The 23,164-nt window shown below is 35.3% G+C and overlaps 1 protein-coding gene across 1 annotated transcript in view; it reads right to left on the bottom strand.

Moving 5' to 3' along the window:
• LOC136024929 (alpha-mannosidase 2-like) overlaps positions 1-23,164 on the bottom strand; it is a gene marked incomplete at its 5' end in the record, with an annotated part of 48,252 nt that overhangs the window by 6,374 nt on the left and 18,714 nt on the right. Inside the window, 1 exon segment of the mRNA XM_065700517.1 lies at positions 21,145-21,332. Coding sequence (XP_065556589.1) covers positions 21,145-21,332 — 188 coding nt within the window.

Here is a 23,164-nt window from a genome sequence, read left to right as displayed (position 1 = left end):
AAGAAAAAATACCATCTTTTGAAAGAAATTGCAATAATACATTGTTTTAGTTTTTGAAATAAAGTCTTTCTTTTTACATTTCCAACGGAATCGATAGTCATGAAATTTTTATAAAATCAGATAACAAAGTTTTCTAAGACATGAAACCATGATTTTAAAACCTGAACTATTCTAATTTTAGATCACAACATTACAATGCTCACGGAAAGAAGAACATGTTTAAGCACAGATACAAACTTATCGCCTGGAATTTCGTACCCTCCAGCAATGGAAAGCTTTCTATTTTAAAAGCGCAGTCTTAATCAATCACAAACCACAAACTTTCCTGGTTTTTCCTGGAACAAAATCTAAAGTTAAACGCAAACTTTTTGGTTTTCGCTGACCTGCGACACCCATGCAAATATTGGAACATGTTCCAAGTTCTTTACTAGTTACCAGCCGACTAAAGTATTTCAATTTGAAAATTTGGTATGAAAATTCCAAATTTCCAAGCCCTAATAGATAAAACAGGAAACAACATTTTGAATTATGAGCGAGCCCTTTCGATAGAGAAACCCATATTTAGCGTCAACAGCGAGACTTGTGTATGTGAAAACATAAATTTTACGAGGATGCATCCAAGAAATAATACTTTAAATCTACAATAGGCTGAAGCGTCATTTTATGAGTTTTGACGAAATGTAACCCCAATCCTTTAACTATTTATTTTACTATGCCACTAAAAAACGCATGCGGACGTTTTCCAACGCGTAAATTTGTCGAATTTTTCCCTAAACAAATCTGTCTCCTTTACCAAGCATATAGAAAAAAAAAATCTAGATACATGTCTTTTATAGTGTCCCTTTTGTATAGAAGGTGGACTTCCGGTGAAATTGCTCAAACAGTATTAGACCTGGTTCAAAAGTAAAAATATCCCAAGCTCTCACTTCTTTGAACCAAGATTGCGTTGATTACCACGCCCTCTTATGCATCATGGCTTTCAAATACCACGAACAAAGCGCAAGCAGCATTCTTAGGAATAGAGGGAGTTCTTAGGTGTAAAAGCAAAGAAAATTTCAGGTCTGGCACATGATTTCAAACTTTCAAGGCTCACCTCTCCTATCTTATAAGCCATGATTCAGTTGATTACCAGACCCCCTCATGCGCCATGGCATTTAATTGCCGTGAATAAAGCACTAATAGTAGCCTATTCTATCGTAAGGAGTGTAGCAATAACAGGCATCTTGTGGAATGCAAAACAAATATGAGGCACAGACCTGGATCAAGGATAAATAACGCAGAAGTCCCACTTCTTTGACGCAAAGTGAGTGTCATGACTCACAGCCATTTTATGCAAAGTTTTAAAGATAAATAGGATTATTCCTTTACTTCTGAATAAGGCATTGGGACATTTCTGAACATCAGTCAACACTGTATTTGGAAAAGGCACATACTTGTATCTCTGGGCTAGTTTTGAAATAATGGTCTAGCCCAAACCATGTTTAGGGCAAATATAAAGGGTAACTTAGAAGAGTGGAAACTGCCGAAAGTGTCAATAAAAAATCACCACCACTATCTAGTGTTTGGGATCACTTGGCATATTGTCAGTGAAATAATAAGACAAAATTACCACGATTGACAAAATAAGTGTCGTAAGAAGCGTAGTCAATGCAGTTATTTAATCCACTGACTCATTAATTTCACATCTATGCATTTGCTTATCCAGAATCACTAATTATTATTTTTTAGCTTTGTTTGGTCAACTCAATTTTATTTAAATCTTTTTTTTGAAAATCGGGTAAATTTTCTCAGCTTCGTAATTTTTTGTGAGCTGCTTTAAAATAAATAAGCTTTATATTTTTAAAATCACAATAAAAACTAATTCTTTTACAACAGTGTAGTTGTCAAGATTCATCTTCTTAGAGTTTCAATTACTATTAGCAGAAGTCACTGCTTGATTACAGATTGTTGCTACAAGCGGTTGGAAGCTAATGCAGTACATGTGAAAAAAAAATCTAGGACAATTTGATTCGTATAAGCTCACTTTTAATTCCAAATAATTTTGACCAGCAATTGCATGCATATCTTACAACTTCTTGCTCCGAGTATTTGATTTCAGTGTGGTATTAAATAAAAAAAAACAAGTTTTTTCAACTGAAAGTAAGGAGTGACATCAAAACTTAAAACGCACAGAAATTACTTCGTATATGAAAGAGGCTGCTTCCTCATCAACGCCCCGCTCTTTACGCTAAAGTTTGACTCTTTCTCTCAATTCTTCTTTCTAAAACAGTAAAAAACTTTAGCGTAAAGAGCGGGGCGTTGATGAGGAAGCAGCCTCTTTCATATACGAAGTAATTTCTGTGCGTTTTAAGTTTTGATGTCACTCCTTACTTTCAGTTGAAAAAACTTGTTTTTTTTTATTTAATTTCTGAACGTTTTTGAATCAATGCATGTTTTGATTTTGGTTCTCCGCAGAGGAATAATCAAAACGAAATTTGCATATTTTTTTTTTTTGGCTCAATGGCTTTCTCATAATTTTGATCGAATGATTTTGAGAAAAAAAGAGCGGGGGACGAAGCCTAGTTGCCCCCCGATTTTTTGGTTAATTAAAAAGGCAACTAGAACTTTTAATTTTTTACGAATCTTTTTATTGGTAAAAGATTTACGTAACTTATAAATTAGCTTACGTAAAGAACTTTTGTATTCTCATGTTTTTATTACATATATGAGGGAATTCGCCCTATCGTCAGTACCTCGCTCTTTACACTAAAGCTTAAATTTTATCCCAATTCATTAAGAATGACCCCCTGAATCACAAAAGCCGTAGAATAAGTAGTTGAAATTACCGAAAATACTTTAGCGTAAAGAGCGAGGTATTAGAAGGAGGTGAGCCCCTCATATGGGTAATAATTTCTGTTTGTTTTAAGTTTTATTGCTGTTCCTTACTTCCAGCTGAAAAAGCTTTTTCACTTTTATTTTTTAATTGTTTTTTTTTTTAAATAATGCTAGTAAATCCTGCTCTCCCTTCATGGAAATTTTCTTCTCCCATTACAAATTCTCGAAGGAAAGTTCCCCCAGTATATCCCCCTCTTCTCAACCCCTCCCCCAAACCAAAAAAATCCTCCTGAAAACGCCTGTATACTTCCCAATAACCATTACTATATGTAAGCACAGGTCAAAGTTTGTAACTTGTTGCCCCTCCCACGGGGACTGTGGGGGAGTAACTCTTCCCCAAAGACATAGTTATAAGGGTTTTCGACTACGCTGAATAAAATGGCCATCTCAGAATTTTGATCCGTTGACTTTGGGAAAATAATTAGCGTGGGAGGGGGCCTAGGTGCCCTCCAATTTTTTTGGTCACTTAAAAAGGGCACTAGAACTTTTCATTTCCGTTAGAATGAGCCCTCTTGCAACATTCTAGGACAACTGGGTCGATGCGATGACCCCTGGGGAAAAGAAAAAAAAAACAAAAAAACAAAAAAACAAAAAAACAAATAAACACGCACCCGTGATTTGTCTTCTGGCAAAAAATACAAAATTCCACATTTTTGTAGATAGGAGCTTGAAACTGCTACAGTAGGGTTCTCTGATACGCTGAATCTGATGGTGTGATTTTCGTTAAGATCCTAAGACTTTTAGGGGGTGTTTCCCCCTATTTTCCTAAATAAGGCAAATTTTCTCAGGCTCGTAACTTTTGATGGGTAAGACTAAACTTGATGAAACTTATATATTTAAAATCAGCATTAATATGCGATTCTTTTGATGTAGCTATTGATATCAAACTTCAATTTTTTAGAGTTTTGGTTACTATTGAGCCGGGTCGCTCCTTACTACAGTTCGTTACCACGAACTGTTTGAAACTCGCAGAACTTGAATATTTTACCGGGCGAATTTTAGCAGTTCAGTCTGAAAATTTCGCCCCAAGTGTAAATTCTGCACCTGATGAGAACCATCAACACTTCTTAAAAAAATTCGCAACGGAACCTAGGTTAGTTTTAGCTTTTACGTTATTATGAAAGGATTTTATAAAAGAGGTCAAATTATAATTAAACTTGTAATATAAGATCCTTTCATACAGAAGAGCGTTAAGGCTAAGTTGAGAAGGTGTAATACTTTCAGAAAATCATAAAAAATCCTTCTAGAGTCCCTTGCGGACCCTTTCCCCTGGTTTGTGAAGCACTAACCAAAGATGATAGTAAGTTTGCAAAACGTATTTCTCATTTTATGAAAAAGGAAGATATTAGATCATTTCAATTAGGAAAATTGCTGAAAGCTCTCAAGTCTAAGTGAAAAGTTTTATATTTTGGCGTTGAACGAGAAATTATGCTTCCTAGCCCGAAGATTAAGGTTTTGTTTCACGTTGGCAAAATTACGGGAAATATACTCAGGCTCTTAAATAATTGGTTGGCTGGAGCTTCGTGCGAGAAATTTTTGAAGATCCTTTCAAAAGTCAGGGACATGGCTTAGAGCATCATAAAACATTTTGGAGATTGTGTAAAATGCAATGCGGATATTGTAAATAGGGTGAAGCGTGTGAAAAATCGAAGAGTAGTAATAAGAATTACTGAGAGCTAAGAATGAGAAGCTAACAAGAATTTTTATTTTTTGCATGCAAAAAATTGTTCTCTATAACTATTTTGGCGTCATTGAAAGGATTTCTTAGGTTTTAATGCAATATGAAGCCAATTTCTCGTTGACCAGGCAAAGTTTCTAAGTAGAGATGCTCATGTGAAGGCATGAAATGTTATAAAATGCCTTTAATTCTATTTTCTTAGTTTTCAGTGTAAGAGGCCAGAAACATAGGCACTACTTACCACTTAATACTAAAAACCTGAACTTTAACCTAGAGCAGCGTACTGGACTCTCCAGTCTTCTCTGTATGTTTTGCTTCGGTGTCAGATTGTTGTGATTCACTCACCGCAACATCTTAATACAGTATATTAATACAGTATACGTGTTCGAAATATCCAGTTAAATAATTTTATGTCTGTTCACTGTCAATTAAAAGGTTTCATCCCTATTTTGAACTGTTTTACTTCCGTCATGGAAAGGCAGTGTGGTCTTCGAAGTTATCTATTCTCCACTTAATATTTATTATTTAGGGTTAGGCTAGCATGCAGGTCATAGGGAGAATAAACAACTAAAGAAAAGTGTACAAAAATATACTTGAGTACTTTTATTTTCGGTCAAATATAGAGCAAAAGCAAAAAAGGAATAAAAAAAAAATAGAAATCATGTTTTTTTATAATTAGTTTACAATTTCCTGTTAGCTCTAGGTGGCGATGGTTGTTTACTTTTTCAAGGATGTGATTGAGTTTTCTTTCTTTTTTTTTTCAGTTTCAATACTCTTTTATTCTATTCTACAAGCCTGTTCCAGTTAAATTAACCTGGTTCTAATTGAAATGGAATGTTAGCCCTGGTAGATATCCATCAGAATAATGGGGAGGATTTTCAACCCCCTTCTTTTATATCCATCAGAAGATTAATTAAGGCTGTAGAATTCACACATAAATGCAGAAGGTTAGGCTTCGGCCACCCTCTCCTCCAGATCCAGAAAAGGGTCAGCTGGCCCTCCTCCATAGTAACTGATGTACAATTACGCATGACACATAATTTTATTAGGTCTCAAATAAAGTATCTTAATTAAATAAAGTTTTAGAATATTCGTTTGTTTTAACTGTTACCCGCACTGTTCGTGTCTTTAGAAGCGAATGTGTCACTGGGTTTTATTATCCCTTAAACTGGGAAACTCAATATATAGCTTTTTACGGCTCTAAATTAATTTATTTGTCAGAATTTTAATTCCCTTACCGTTTGGCCCTAATCGGGTCAAAATTATTGTTTTGCTCCACAAAGTGATAGAGAACGCAAACTTTCTGTGGCACAGTGGCTTTTGATACTTAAATCCCTGCTAAGAATTTCAATTTCAGGCCCAATGATGTTACTCTCAATATTCTTGGGAGAAAAAACAAAATGAAAAAAAACGAAAAGCAAATGAACTTGCATCCATGATCTCCTCGAAAACTATTTTCTACATATCACATTTTTATAGATTAGGATTTTAAATCACTGCAGTCAGATTCTCTGACATACTTAGTTTGACAGTATATTGATATACTGGGGATATATTAATATACATTAGTATATTGGGGTATATTAATATATTAATTCCCATTGGGGCATTCGCCCTTTTTTGAAAATTATGTACATTATTTCATACTCATAATTTTTTGATTCTTAGTTTTAAAATTAATTAATTTTGCAGGTTTAAAAATAAAATAAAAAGTGGATTTAATTTTATATAGTAAGTTTTTCTTCTAAATTTTTGTTACTGTTACGACAAGTCACTCCTTACTTACTTTTAATTTAAAACAATAAGCCAAAGTCTACACCACCTAAACTTGACCAGTGAATAAAAAGCGAGAGAAAATACATAGCGACACAGAGAGAAAGAGAGGAGAGAGAGATACTAAACTTAAGAAAGGAAACCGGACTTAAAGAAAAAGAACTGTAGATCAAACAGTTCGTGGTAACGAACTGTAGTAAGGAGCGATCCGGCTCAATAGGAACCAAAACTCTAAAAAATTGATTTTTGATATCAATAGCTACATCAAAAGAATCGCATTTTAATGCTGATTTTAAATATATAAGTTTCATCAAGTTTAGTCTTAGCCATCAAAAGTTACGAGCCTGAGAAAATTTGCCTTATTTAGAAAAATAGGGGGAAACACCCCCTAAAAGTCGTAGGATCTTAACGAAAATGACACCATCAGATTCAGCGTATCAGAGAACCCTACTGTAGAAGTTTCAAGCTCCTATCTACAAAAATGTGGAATTTTGCATTTTTTGCCAGAAGACAAATCACGGGTGCGTGTTTATTTGGTTTTTTTTTTTTTTTTTTTTTTTTTTTTTTTTTTTTTTTTTTTTTTTTTTTTTTCCCAGGGGTCATCGTATCGACCAAGTGGTCCTAGAATGTCGCAAGAGGGCTCATTCTAACGGAAATGAAAAGTTCTAGTGCCCTTTTTAAGTGACCAAAAAAATTGGAGGGCATCTAGGCCCCCTCCCACGCTCATTTGTTTCCCAAAGTCAACGGATCAAAATTTTGAGATAACCATTTTGTTTAGCATAGTCGAAAATCATAATAACTATGTTTTTGGGGATGACTTACTCCCCCACAGTCCCTGGGGGAGGGGTTGCAAGTTACAAACTTCAACCAGTGTTTACATATAATAATGGTTATTGGGAAGTGTACAGACGTATTCAGGGGGATTTTTTTTGGTTTTGGGGGTAGGGTTGAGGGAGGGGGCTATGTGGGAGGATCTTTCCTTGGAGAAATATGCCAAGGGGGAAAAAATTCAATGAAAAGGGCGCAGGACGAATGTGGTCACGTTAGAAAAAAACGTCAAATTAAGAGCTTAACATACAATGCTGGGTGTTCGGAGCCTCTCTATTATGGAGTATAATTTGAAAATAACACAACTATACGAGCGATAAAACATATATACCACAACCATAACTCAACTAACGAAAGAACTGCTAAGAGATAACACAACTATAAAGCGAAAACAGGTGAAAACTAACGGGAAAATAAACGAACTAAGAGGTGGAAGGGGCCCTGAGAAAAAATATAATCCTTTTTCAATTTTGAGCCTAACTTCCGCAAAGGAGTAATAATGTCAGAAGCCCCGAAATACCGAATTATTTTCTTTTCAAACAGTTCGTGGTAAGGAACTGTAGTAAGGGGCGACCCGGCTCAATAGTAAACGAAATTCTAAAAAATGGAATTTTGATGCTAAAAGATATATCAAAAGAATTCAATTTTTACGCTGATTCTAAATACATAAGTTTCAATTAATTTAGTCTTTGTCATCAAAAGTTACGAGCTTGAGAAAATTTGTCCTATTTTGGAAAAAAGGGGAAAACATCCCCTAAAAGTCATAGAATCTTAACGAAAATCACACAATCGCATTCGGTATATCAGAGAACTCTATAGCAAAAATTTCAAGCTCCTATCTAAAAAATGTGGAATTTTGTATTTCTTGCCAGAAGACAAATCACGGGTGCGTGTTTATTTTTTTTTTTTTTTTTTCCAGGGGTCATCTTATCGACCAAGTGGTCCTAGAATGTCGATAGAGGGCTCATTCTAACGGAAATGAAAAGTTCTAGTGTCCTTTTTAAGTGACCAAAAAAATTGGAGGGCAAATAGGCCCCCTCCCATGCTCATTTTTTTCCAAAAGTCAACATATTAAAATTTTAAGATAGCCATTTTGTTCAGCATAGTCAAAAACCATAATTACTATCTCTTTGGGAATGACTTACTCCCCCACAATCCCTGAGGGAGGGGCTGCAAGTTACAAACTTTGACCAATGTTTACATATAGTAATGGTTATTGGGAAGTGTACAGACGTTTTCATGGGGATTTTTTTGGTTTGGGGGGTGGGGTTGATGGGAGAGGGTTTTGTGGGAGGATCTTTCCTTTGAGGAATATGTCATGGGGGAAGAAAAATTCAATGAAAAGGGCGCAGGATTTTCTAGCATTACTATAAAAAAACAATGAAAAAATAAACATGAAAACGTTTTTTCAAATGAAAGTAAGGAATAGCATTGAAATTTAAAACGAACAGAGATTATTACGCATATGAGGGGTTCTAAAAATACTTTAGCATAAAGAGCGAGGTATTTAGGAGGAGATAAATACCTCGCTCTTTATGCTAAGATATTTTTAGTGATTTCAACTATTTATTCTACGGCCTTTTTGATTCAGGGGTCATTCTTAAAGAATTGGGACAAAACTTACGATTTAGTGTAAAGAGCGAGGTATTAACGAGGGTACAAACCCCCTCGTACACATAATAAAAATATAAGAATATAAAAGTTTGTTACGTCAGTTAATTCTTAAGTTACGTATATTTTTTACTAATAAAAACGTTCGTTGAATATTAAAAGTTCTAGTAGCCTTTTTAAGTAACCGAAAAATTGGAGGGCAGCTAGGCCTCCTTCCCCACCCCTTATTTCTCAAAATCGTTTGATCAAAACTAAGAGAAAGCCATTTAGCCAAAAAAAAAAATTATTATACTAATTTCATTTCAATAATTTTTGTGCGGAGAGCCAAAACCAAACATGCATTAATTCAAAAACGTTCAGAAATTAAATAAAAAAAAACTAGTTTTTTTAACTGAAAGTAAGGAGCGACATTAAAACTTAAAACGAACAGAAATTACTCCGTATATGAAATGGGTTGTCCCCTCCGCAGTCCCACGCTCTTTACGCTAAAGTTTTTAATTGTTTTAAAAAGTAGAATTGTGGCAAAGAGTCAAACTTTAGCGTAAAGAGCGAGGGACTGCGGAGGGGACAACCCATTTCATATACGGAGTAATTTCTGTTCGTTTTAAGTTTTAATGTCGCTCCTTACTTTCAGTTAAAAAAACTAGTTTTTTTTTATTTAATCAATGAAAAGGATTGATTCTGCATACATAAAATTGTTACAGTACCAATAAAAATTAGCGTTTTAAAAAACATTGCCAATTTCACGTATCAAAAAGTTCATGTTTGAAATCGGCCCAAATGTAAATGTAACTGTATTGTAGTTCTAACTATAAACTGTAAGTTATAAGCGACTCGGATCAATAGTAACCGAAACACTAAAAAATGAAATTTTTATAACAATAGATGTATCAAAGGATTTGCTTTTTATGCTGATTAAATAAAAAAAAACTAGTTTTTTTAACTGAAAGTAAGGAGCGACATTAAAACTTAAAACGAACAAAAATTACTCCGTATATGAAATGGGTTGTCCCCTCCGCAATCCCTCGCTCTTTACGCTACAGCTTTTAATTATTTTAAAAAGTAGAATTGTGGCAAAGAGTCATACTTTAGCGTAAAGAGCGAGGGATTGCGGAGGGGACCTCCATTTTTTTTGGTTACTTAAAAAAGGCACTAGAACTTTTCATTTACGTTAGAATGAGTCCTCTTGCGACATTCTGGGACCAATTGGTCGATACGATGCCCCCTGGAAAAAAAAAAAAAAAAAAAAAAAATAAACACACACCCGTGATTTGTCTTCTGACAAAAAATACGAAATTCCACATTTATGTAGATAGGAGCTTGAAATTTTTGCTTTTGGGTTCTCTGATACACCGAATGCGATGGTGTGATTTCCGTTAGAATGAGCTCTCTTGTGACATTCTAGGACCACTTGGTCGATACGATGCCCCCTGGAAAAAAAACCCCAAATAAACACGCACCCGTGATTCGTCTTCTGGCAAAAAATACGAAATTCCACATTTATGTAGATAGGAGCTTGAAATTTTTGCTATAGGGTTCTCTGATACGCTGAATGCGATGGTGTGACTTTAATTAAGATTCTATGACTTTTAGGGTTAGAATGGAATTTTCATTTCCGTTAGAATGAGCCCTCTTGCAACACTCTAGGACCACTTGGTCGATACGATGACCTCTGGGAAAAAAAAACAACAAAAAACAAATAAACACGCACCCGTGATTTCTCTTCTGGCAAAAAATACGAAATTCCATATTTTTGTAGATTGGACCTTGGAATTTTTTCTAAAGGGTTCTCTGATACGCCGAATGCGACGGTGTGATTTTCGTTAAGATTCTATGACTTTTAGGGGGTGTTATCCCCTATTTTCCATAATAAGGCAAATTTTCTCAGGCTCGTAACTCTTGATGACCAAGACTAAATTTGATGAAACTTACATATTTAGAATCAGCATGAAAATCTTATTCTTTTGATGTATCTTTTAGAATCAAAATTCCGTGTTTTAGAGTTTCGTTTACTATTGAGCCGGGTCGCTCCTTACTACAGTTCGTTACCACGGACTGTTTGATTCCAAATATATAAAGTACTGCAAGTTTAATATTACCCGCCAAGAGCTACGAGCCTGAGAAAATTTATCTGATTTTCGAAAAGGGAGGAAGCTGCCCTGAAAACAGAGTTTTTAAGCTCCCACCTCCAAAAATGGAGAATTTGTGTTTTATTTATTTTTTACAGAAGAAATATTACAGAGGCGTTGTTTATTTGTTTGTTTTTTTTTCGTTATTTTTTTCCCAGGGGTGATTGTATCGACCCAATGATCTTAGAAGATCGAAAGGGAGCTTATTCGAACGAAAATATGAAGTTCTAGTGCCCTTCTTATGTGACCAAAAAGATTGGAGGACACCTAGCTAAGTTTTCAAATACTATTTCATTCAGGATCGATGAAAGATCCAATAAATATGCTTTTGGTGATGATATGACGTTCCAGAGTCCCTGAGGAAAGGGATGTAAGTTACGCAGTTTTCGCATATTGTTCACACATAGGATCTGTAATTGTGTAATATACAGAATTTTTCGGGGTAATTTTCGTCGGGGAGGGAGGAATTATCCTTCGAAAAAATTTCCTTGCGGAGAAAAGTTTTTGGGAGAATTTTCCAGGGGAAATGTTAAACAAGGGAGGGAGTTAAGGGGACTTCCTGGGATGACTTCAAAAACAGTAAGAAATTAAATAAAAATAAGCCTTTTCCACTGAAAGTGAGGAGGAGCATTAAAACTTCAAACTATCAGAAATTATTCTTCATATAAGGGGTAATCTCATATACCCCTAAATGGGTGCCTAGAGAAATCTGGGGAAGGTAAACAGGTGTGCGAAAGCACAGGATGGTTAGCTCCCCCCCCCCCCATTGTACTTCCTGGATGAAGGGCCAAAAAACGGAGATCAGCACCACTCGTAGGGACTGTAAAGTCTAATGCCGTATTCTTTACCTTTCTTTTAAATCTCACATAAAGAACCCACAATCCTCAAACCTCATTCGTAACGGCAAAATTTGACTTTTTGTCCTTATTTTTTGGAAAGACTGCTCAAACCACAATGAGAAGCAGAAATGAAAAGCATTTTTAAAGAGCTATCAGACTTTAGCGTAGAGAACAATCGTTGAGGGAGGGGCAGCCCCCTTCATTTACAGAATAATTTCTCTTCGTTTTATGTTTTAGTGTTGCTTCGAACTTTGAGTTGAAAAGTTTTTTTTTAATTCTTATTTTAATTTAATTCTATATTTGGTTTGTTTATTTTTCACTTTTTTTTATCTAATCAACATTAAAGTCTCGCCCGATAAGAGTGAAAAAAGAACAACAGATAAAAACGAAGTTGATTTTAGATGCTATGAAGTTTCATTGGAATTGTGAGAAAAGTGGAGTTTCTAAACACATTGCCAATTCTACTTGTTCAGTGTTACTGTCTCACCATATATTCTTAAAAAAGGAAAAGTTTTAAAACTGAAACTTAGTACTAAATAACAAGAGCTAAGAGCTCATATGGCACTTGTGACGAGGCAAGAAGAGCTAAGAGCCAAGAGCTCATATGGTATGAGCTCTAACAAAATTCTAAGGACCAATAGATTGATTTAAAAGGAAAATAAGAGGCTTAATGCCGGTCGTGATTTAAAATAAGAGCTCTGAGTTGCGATGTCCTTCTAAATATCAAAATTCATTAAGATCCGATCACCCACACGTAGGTTATAATTGCCTCATTTTTCTAATTTTTCCTCTCCCTTTAGCCCCCTTAGATGGTCGAATCTGGGAAAACGACTTTATCAAGTCAATTTGTGCAGCTCCCTGACATGCCTACCAATTTTCATCGTTTTAGCGCGTCCAGAAGCACCAAACTCGCCAAATCACTGAGCCCCTCACCCCAACTCCGCCAAATAGAGTGAATCCAGTACGGTTACGGCAATCACGTATCTACGACATTTGCTTATTTTATCCACCAAGCTTCAACAATCTAAGCGTTTTCCAAGATTTCCGATTTCCCCCTTCAACTCCCCCCAACGTCAACATATCTGGTCGGGATTTGAAATAAGAGCTCTGAGACATAAATTCCTTCTAAATATCAAATTTAATTAAGATCCTGTCACCCGTTCTTTAGTTAAAAATACCTCAGTTTTTCTAATTCTTCCAAATTAACACCCTCCAGCTCCTTCAAGAGAACAGATCCTTCCAATTATTTCAATCACGTATCTAGAATCTGTGTTTATTCTTCCGATCAAGTTTCATCCCAATCTCTCCACTATAAGTGTTTTCCAAGATGTCTGTTTTCCTCCTCCAACTCCCTATGTCCCCGCATCCAATTCGAGTCAAAAATGGAGCATCTGAGACATAAGATCCTTATATATATCAAGTTTCATTAAGATCTGATCACATGTTCGTAAGATAAAAATACCCCAATTTTCAAGTTTTCTAAGAATTCCGGTCTCCCCCTCCAACTTCCCCCAATGTAACAGGATCTGGTCGGAATTTAAAATAAGAGCTTTAAAGCATAAGATCCTTCAAAATATCAAATTTCATTAAGATCTGGTCACCCGTTCGTAAGCTACAAATACCTCATTTTTCCGAATTAGCCCCCCCCCCACCAAATCCACCAAAGAGAGCGGATCCGGTCCGGTTATGTCGTCACGTATCTTAGACTTGTTTTTATTCTTCCATCCAGTTTCATCCTGATCTCTCCGCTTTAAGTATTTTCTAAGATTTCCGATACCCCCCCCCCCAATGACACTGAATCCGGTTGAGATTTAAAATAGGAGATTTGAGTTACGTCATCCTTCTAAATATGAAGTTTCATGAAGATCCGATCACTCCTTCATAAGTTAAAAATACGCCATTTTTTCTATTTTTTCATAATCACCCCCCCCCCAACTAACCCAAAGAGATTGGTTCCGTTCCGGTTATGTCAATCACGTATCTAAGACTTCTGCTTATTTTCCCACCAAGTTTCATCCCGACCCCTCCACTCTAAGCGTTTTACATGATTTTTTGTTCCCCCCAAACTCCCCTCACTGTCACCAGATCCGGTCGGGATTTAAAATAAGAGCTTTGAGACACGATATCTTTCTAAACATCAAATTTCATTGAGATCCAATCACCAGTTCGTAAGTTAAAAATACCTCATGTTTTTTAAATTTTTCAGAATTAACCCCCCCCCCCCATCTACCCCAAAGAGAGTGGTTCCACTCCGGTTATGTCAATCACGTATCTAGGACTTGTACTTACTTTTCTCACCATATTTCATCCCGAGCCCTCCACTCTGTGTTTTCCAAGATTTTAGGTTTCCCCCTCCCATCTCCCCCCAAATGTCACCAGATCCAGTCGATATTTAAAATAAGAGCTCTGAGACACGATATCCTTCCAAACACCAAATTTCATTAAGATCTGATCAACCGTTCGTAAGTTAAAAATACTTCATTTTTTCTATTTTTTCAAATTAACCAAACCCCCCCCCCAATCCCCCCCACCCCAGATGGTCAAACTGGGAAAATGACTATTTCGAATTTATTCTGGCCTGGTCCCTGATACGCCTGCCAAATTTCATCGTCCTACCTTACCTCGAAGTGCCTAAAGTAGCAAAACCGGGACCGACAGACAGACCGACAGAATTTGCGATTACTATATGTAACTTGGTTAATACCAAGTGCCATAAAACAAAGGAAGGTATTCAGTGACAAGTGTTCCAAAACGCCAAGTAGAAAGTATATTCAATAATCGTCCAAATTCTCTCAGAGGCTTACCCGTAAAAAGGAAACTGACTTATCTTTTTCAAAAAAGGTATCTTTTGAATGACATATTCAAAGAAATTACCCAATTAAAAAGAAGGCTTGATAAAGGTGCTTAGCAGAAATTGCCTGGAAGCTTTGAAATAAAGAGGCTCTTGAGCTCAGATAAGATTTATTGAAAGCCTTTGAGATCCCATATTTCCGATCCAATGTCACATTGAGAGTCAAAAATGAAGCATTTCAAGTGAAATAGTCCGTAAGACTTTTATCATTTTTAGACACCGGGTAAGCGATGACTTTGATTCAAAGCCACAAGCACAAAATGATTTATTTTATGTGGGACATAATTACGTGAATTTCTTAGTTACAAAATCAACCCTTTTCACAATTAAATAAAAAAAAACAAGTTTTTTAAATGAAAGTAAGGAGCAACATTAAAACTTAAAACGAAAAGAAATTACTCCGCATATGAAAGGGGCTTTTCCTCCTCAACGCCCCGCTCTTTACGCTAAAGTTTGACTCTTTCTCTCAACTCTATTTTTAAAACAGTAAGAAACTTTAGCGTAAAGAGCGGGGCGTGCAGGAGGAAAAGCCCCCTTCATATACGGAGTAATTTCTGTTCGTTTTAAGTTTTAATGTTGCTCCATACTTTCATTTAAAAAACTTGTTTTTTTGTTTAATTTCTGGACACATAAATAATTAAAATGGAATTTGCATATTGATTAATTGCAATTAATCGGGAGATTTTGAGAAAAAAGGAGCGAGGGAGGAGGCCTAGTTGCCCTCCAATTTTTTGATTACTTAAAAAAGCAACTACAACTTTTAATTTTTACAAACGTTTTCATTGGTAAAAAATATACGTAACTTACGAATTAATTTACGTAACGAACTTCTATATTCGTATGTTTTTATTGCGTGTATTAAGGGGTTCGACCCTCGTCGATACCTCGCTCTTTACCCTAAAGCTTAAATTTTGTCATAATTCCTTAAGAATGAGCTCTGAATCACAAAGGCCGTAGAGTAAATAGTTGAAATTACTAAAAATACTTTAGCGTAAAGAGTGAGGTGTAACGAAGAGGTAAGCCCCTCATATGCGTAATAAATTTTGTTCGTTTTAAGTTTTAATGCTGCTCCTTACTTTCAGTAGAAAAAAACTTTTCATACTTATTTTTTCATTGTTTTTTCAAAATCCTGCCCCCCCCCCCTTCATTGAAATTCTCTTCCCCATGACAAGTTTCTCCATGGAAAACTCCTCCCACGCTGGGGTTACGTGGGAGGAAATATCCTCCCACATAACCCCCCTCAAATCTCCCCCTAAACAAAAAAATACCCCTGAAAACGTCTGTACACTTCCCAGTGACCATTACTATATGTAAACACAGGTCAAAGTTTGTAACGCAGCCCCTCCCACGGGGACTGCGGGGGAGTAAATCGTCACAAAAAACATGGTTATTAGATTTTTCGACTATGGTGAATAAAATTCACCATACGTAAGGAGTGACTCGGCTAAATAGTAACAAAAAATCTAAAAAACGGAATTTTGATACCAATAGCTACATCAAAAAGAATTGCATTTTAATGCTGATTTTCAAACAGTTCGTGGTAACGAACTGTAGTAAGGAGCGACCCGGCTCAATAGTAACCAAAACTATAAAAAATGGAATTTTGATACCAATAGCTACATAAAAAGAATCGCATTTTAATGCTGATTTTAAATATATAAGTTTCATCAAGTTTAGTTCTACCCATCAAAAGTTACGAGCCTGAGAAAATTTGCGTTATTTTAGAAAATAGGGGTAACACCCCCTAAAAGTCATAGAATCTTAACGAAAATCACACTTTCGGATTCAGCGTATCAGAGAACCCTACTGTAGAAGTTTCAAGCTCCTATCTACAAAAATGTGGAATTCTGTATTTTTTGCCAGAAGGCAGATCACGGATGCGTGTTTATTTGTTGTTTTTTTCCCCAGGGGTGATCGTATCGACCCAGTTGTCCTAGAATGTTGCGAACGGGCTCATTCTAACGGAAATGAAAAGTTCTAGTGCCCTTTTTAAGTGACCAAAAAAATTGGAGCGCACCTCGGCCCCCTCCCAAGCTAATTATTTTCCCAAAGTCAAAGGATCAAAATTATGAGATAGCCATTTTATTCAACGTAGTCAAAAACCTTATAACTATGTCTTTGGGGACGACTTACTATCCCACAGTCCCAGTGGGAGGGGCTACAAGTTACAAACTTTGACCAGTGCTTACATATAGTAATGGTTATTGGGAAGTGTGCAGGCGTTTTCAAGAGGATTGTTTGGTTGGGGGGAGGGATTGAGAAGAGGGGATAGGCTTGGGGAACTTTCCATCGAGGAACTTGTCATGGTGGTAGAAAATTTCCATGAAGGGAGCGCAGGATTTACTAGCATTATAAAAAAACAATGAAAAAATAAACATGAAAAAGTTTTTTTTCAGCTGGAAGTAAGGAGCAACATTAAAACTTAAAACGAACAGAAATTATTACCTATATTAGCGGCTCACCTCCTCCTAATACCCTGCTCTTTACGCTAACAATTTCAACTATTTATTTTACGGCTTTTTTGATTCAGGGATCATTCTTAATGAATTCAACAAAATTTTAGCTTTAGCGTGAAGAGCGCGGTACTGACGACGGGGCGAACCCCCTCATATATGTAATAAAAACATGAGAATACAAAACTTCTTTACATAAGCTAATTTATAAGTTACGTATATCTTTTACTAATAAAAATATTCGTATAAAATTAAAAGTTCTTGTTGCCTTTTTAATTAACCAAAAAATTGGAGGGCAACTAGGCTTCCTCCCCCGCTATTTTTTTCAAAATCATTCGCTCAAAATTATGAGAAAGCGATTTAGCCAAAAAAAAAAAAAATATGCAAATTTCGTTTTAATTATTCCTCTGCGGAAAGCCAAAACCAAAACATGCATTGATTCAAAAACGTTCAGAAATTAAATAAAAAAACAAGTCTTTTTTTTAACTGAAAGCAAGGAGCGACATTTAAACTTAAAACGAAGAGAAATTACTTCGTATTTGAAAGGGGCTTCTTTCTCACCAACGCCCCGCTCTTTACGTTAAAGTTTTTTACGGTTTTAAAAATAAGAGTTGAGAGAAATAGTCAATGTGTAAAGAGCGGCGTTGGTGAGAAAGAAGCCCCTTTCATATACGAAGTAATTTCTGTTCGTTTTAAGTTTTAATGTCGCTCCTTACTTTCAGTTAAAAAAAACTTGTTTTTTTATTTATTTAATAACTATATAAGTTTCATCAAGTTTAGTTTTATCCATCAAAGGTTACGAGCCTGAGAAAATTGCCTTATTTTAGAAAATAGGGCAAAATACCCCCTAAAAGCCGTAGAATCTTAACAAAAATCACACCATCACATTCAGCGTATCAGAGAACCCTACTGTTGAAGTTCCAAGCTCCTATCTACAAAAATGTGGATTTTTGCCAGAAGGCAGATCACGGATGCGTGTTTATTTGTTTTTTTTTTGGTTTTGTTTTTTCAGGGGCGATCATATCGACCCAGTGGTCCTATAATGTTGTGAGACGGCTCATTCTAACCGAAATGAAAAGTTCTAGTGCCCTTTTTAAAAGACCAAAAAATTGGAGGGTACCTTGGCCACCTCCCACGCCAATTATTTTCCCAAAGTTGCCGGATCAAAATTCTAGGATGACCATTTTATTAAGCATAGTCTAAAACCTTATAACTATGACCTTGGGGAGGACTTACTCCCCTACAGTCCTTGTGGTAGGGGCTACAAGTTACAAACTTTGACCAGTGTTTATACATAGTGATGGTTATTGAGAAGTGTACAGACGTTTTTAGGGGTATTTTTCGGTTGGCGGGGGAAGTTGTTGAGAAGAGAGAGATATGTTAGGAGAACTTTTTCATGGAGGAATTTGCCATGAGGGAGGAAAATTTCCATGAAGGGAGCGCAGGATTCTCTAGCATTATTTAAAAAAAAAACAATAAAAAATAAATATGAAGAATTTTTTTCAACTTAAAGTAAGGAGTAGCATTAAAACTCAAAACAAACAGAAATTATTACGCATGTAAGGGGTTCACCCCCTCCTAATACCACGCTCTTTACGCTAAAGCATTCTTAGTGAATTCAACTATTTATTCTACAGCCTTTGCGATCCAGCAGTCATTCTTAAGGAATTGGGACAAAATTTAAGCTTAACGTAAAGAGCGAGGTACTGACGAGGGGGTAAACCCCCTCATATACGTAATAAAAACATACGAATACAGAAGTTCGTTGCGTAAGCTAATTCGTAAGTTACGTTCTAGTTGCCTTTTTAAGTAACCAAAAAATTGAGGGGGCAACTAGGCCACCTCCCCCGCTCCTTTGTTTCTCAAAATCATTCGATCAAAACTATGAGAAAGATATTTAGCCAAAAAAATAAATATACAAATTTTGTTTTAATTATTCATCTGCAGAGAGCCAAAAAAGTTTTTTACTGTTTTCAAACAGTTCGTGGTAACGAACTGTAGAAAGAAGCGACCCGGCTTAATAGTAACCAAAACTCTAAAAGATGGAATTTTGATTCCAACAATTACATCAAAAGGATCGCATTTTAATGCTGATTTTTAATATATAAATTTCATCAAGATTAGTCTTACCCATCAAAAGTTACAAGCCTGAGAAAATTTGCCTCATTTAAGAAAATAGGGGGAAACACCCCCCCCCCCCCCCTAAAAATCATACAATCTTAACGAAAATCACACCATCAGATTCAGCGTATCAGAGAACCTTGTTGTAGAAGTGTCAAGATCTATATACAAAAATGTGGAATTTTTTGCCTGAAGACAAATCACGGATGCGTGTTTATTTGTTTTTTTTTGTTGTTTTTTTTCCAGGGGTGATCGTAACGACTTAGTGGTCCTAGAATGTGGCAAGAGTGCTCATTCTAACGGAAATTAAAAGTTCTAGTGTCCTTTTTAAGTGTCTCTTTAACGCTCTTTACGCTAAAGTTTTTTTTATTGTTTTAAAAAGTAGAGTTAAGAGAAAGAGCCAAACTTTAGCGTAAAGACCGAGATGTTGAGGAGAAAAAGCCCCTTTCATATACGGAGTAATTTCTGTTCGTTTTAAGTTTTAATGTCGCTCCTTACTTTCATTTAAAAAAAAACTTGTTTTTTTTTTATTTCATAAAAAGTAGAGTCGAGGGAAAGTGTCAAACTTTAGCGTAAAGAGCGGAGCGTTGAGAAGTGATCAGCCCCTCTTATATACAAAATAATTTCTGTTCGTTTTCAGTTTCAATGTCGCTTGTTTTTTTTTATTTAATAACAACTAGACTGAACAGTGGTCTTAAACAAACTCGTGGTACTTTATATGAACATGAGAATTTGGAAAAAACCTTTCAGGCTCTTTTTTTAGGATAACTTTGGGCTAAACTTATTTTTTTAATATATCCAGTTTTGTTTGTGTAACTTCTCTATACAATTTAAATTTAATCTTAATTTAAATTTCCTTTGAGAAAATTTTCTTATTTTTCGCCCCATTCTTAGTTTTTTAATGCTATTGATAAGCATGAAAAAGCCTCGTTGGAATAATTGATAAGCATTAAAGTACCTCCAATATTTCTTTTGATCACAGCAGCATGGATGACATCAAGAAAAGTCTCAAATTATTTGCATTGAGAAAACAAGTGAAAGTGAGAATCCATATATAGAAGCTTGCAGTCATATATATGCGTGCTGGCAGTCATATATAAATATATATATATATATATATATATATATATATATATATATATATATATATATATATATATATATATATATATATATATATATATATATATATATATATATATATATATATATATATATATATATATATATATATATATGTATATATATATGTGTGTGTGTATATATATCTTTCAGTTAAAAACTTTAAAAGGTATATAGGTCAGTAGCCTTGAAAGGTATCTAGTTCTTGTGTCTGGCATCAATTACATTACTTCCCTGTTGTTTGTTTATTCATTCGCTTATATAAACCTGTACCTCTCTGGGATTCAGTTTTGACATGAAAATACTATTCAAAATACTCCTTCATTTGAGCAAAATGGTTTGATGTTTTAAAATTATTTATGTGACCTATTTGTGTCCACCAGCTACGTTCCAAATAACATTTTTCAGCCTTATTGACAAAGGGACAATTGTAGTTTCATATAACCATAAAAGGGCGTGCTGGTTGATACTTTCATAAGTGTCAAAGTTATTTTTTAGAGTTTCGGTCACCATTAGCCCCAGTTCCTTCTTACTGAAAGTCCAGTACCAAGAACTGTTTGGTCATTCAGATCCAGATCGGTTTTATTAACACATTACACTCAAATTATATACACTCTCCATTTTAAAAATAAATTCTGGCCTATAATCCATATTAGTTTGGCCCTCTAAGACCATCCTGTCTAGGAAACACTAAATTACACCGTTAATTACATCATGTTACATCACCGTTAATTACAGTAAGCATAAACTCAAATTTCCTCAAAACGTTTCAGTTAAAATCGCTAAAACATAACTTAAATCTCAATCTCCACCGAAGAGAACAAGATCTGATACAGCTGTCATAGAGTATACGGGAGTAACTTACCTCTTTCTTTTGGTCATTAAGAATATCAATATACGGCTTATCAGTGGATACATCTGGCTTAAATAGATAAGAACCACTACGGAACTGCGTTGACTGGTAAGCGCCAAATACAAGTTGGCATTCTGTTGTTCTACCAGTTGACTTTAGCGTAATTGAGCGCATGAGTCCCGACCTACCATCAAATCGGACTAAAAAAAAGAAAAAGAAAAAAAAGAATAAAATCTGAAGTGGCAAAAGGGAATAAATTAACCTGGGATTCGGAATAAAGATGATAGCTTGAAGTAAATATTTTTTCTGAAAAAAGCAACTTTTGGGACGAGCCTGTTGCTATAGCCTGCCCTAAAAAGATAATATAATTACATCATTGGATTTATTAGTCTCAAATCTATATACTCACCAAGAAAAATCTATGATATTACCCATATTAGTTTCTTAGACAAAGATCTAAACTTGCTAAAAAAAAAAAAATGAAATATTTCTTTTTTTAAAGATACTCATCTAATTTTCGTGATACTGTCAATCTAAGAATATGTGTTCACCATATTTCAGAAATTTAACTTTGTGGATGGATAGAACTAAATTTACCATTCGCAGATATTAAACAACTCCAGGAGAGCAGAAAAAAAATATCCCAAACTTGCAAAGGGAGCAAAGTCCTTAGGCGGGCTACTTTTGGAGGCAAAAAGTTTTTTTCTGAATTTTCAAGTTTATCATCTACATTAGAGTTGGAACTGGAAATTTAACAACATACAAAGATCTGACAAAAGTTCTGATATAAACGTACGACTCGTGTTTTTTAATTAAGGTCTGTTTGATCTGAAGTACACAAAGAATGATTATTTTAAAAAAGTAAATTTATTTTCTAATATTACACACTTTACTCTATTTAAAAGCATAGTTGCAAAGTTTGTTGTAACACTTATCATACCACTCAGCTAAATTTAGAGTAACCTCTGTGTAACAATTTACCAGGAATTTTTATTTTCTTTTTTTTCTTTTTTTTTAATTGCTCTGCGGAACTTTTTGAGGGCTAGGTAGTATGCTAGGTAGTATGCTAGGTAGTAAGTCGTCCACAAAGACATAGTTATAAGGTTTTTCGACTACGCTGAATAAAATGGCTATCTCAGAATTTTGATCCTTTGACTTTGGGAAAATAACTAGCGTGGGAGGGGGCCGAGGTGCCCTCCAATTTTTTTGGTCACTTAAAAAGGGCACTAGAACTTTTCATTTCCGTTAGAATGAGCCCGCTCGCAATATTCTAGGACAACTGGGTCGATCCGATCACCCCTGGGAAAAAAAAACAAAAAAAACACGCATCCGTGATCTGCCTTCTGGCAAAAAATACAAAATTCCACATTTCTGTAGATAGGAGCTTGAAACTTCTACAGAAGGGTTCTCTGATACGCTGAATCTGATCATGTGATTTTCGTTAAGATTCTATTGCTTTTGGGGGTGTTTTCCCCTATTTTCTAAAATAACGCAAATTTTCTCAGACTCGTAACTTTTGATGGGTAAAACTAAACTAGATGAAACTTATATGTTTAAAATCAGCATTAAAATGCGATTCTTTTGATGTAGCTATTGGTATCAAAATTTGATGTAGCTATTGGTATCCACTTTTTAGAGTTTTGGTTACTATTGAGCTGGGTCGCTCCTTACTACAGTTCGTTACCACGAACTGTTTGATTAGGTCCCTTTGCATGACTCATTTAATAGACTTAGTAGACAATAGTTCATTTAATAGTTCATTTAACAGACAAAGGGAGACCGCGGAATCAAATGGGGAGGAAAAACTCTCCTGAACTTAGATTATGCTGATGATTTTATCATTCTAGATGATAGTATGAGCAAAATGAATTAATTTTTAGAGGTTACATGAGTTCAGGGTGCTAGAATAAGTTAGAAAATTAATGTTAAGAAGACTTAGTCACTAAGGCTAGGAATAAGTGAAGATGAAAAGGTGAGGTTTGGTAACGAAATGATTCAGTCAGATGGGCAGCTTCACTTACCTTGGTAGTAT

The sequence above is a fragment of the Artemia franciscana genome, chromosome 1, assembly GCF_032884065.1.
Source record: "Artemia franciscana chromosome 1, ASM3288406v1, whole genome shotgun sequence".
NCBI classification, from domain to species: Eukaryota; Metazoa; Arthropoda; class Branchiopoda; order Anostraca; family Artemiidae; genus Artemia; species Artemia franciscana.
Note: the sequence above shows the minus strand (reverse complement) of the source record. Positions and strands in the feature narration are given on the sequence as shown.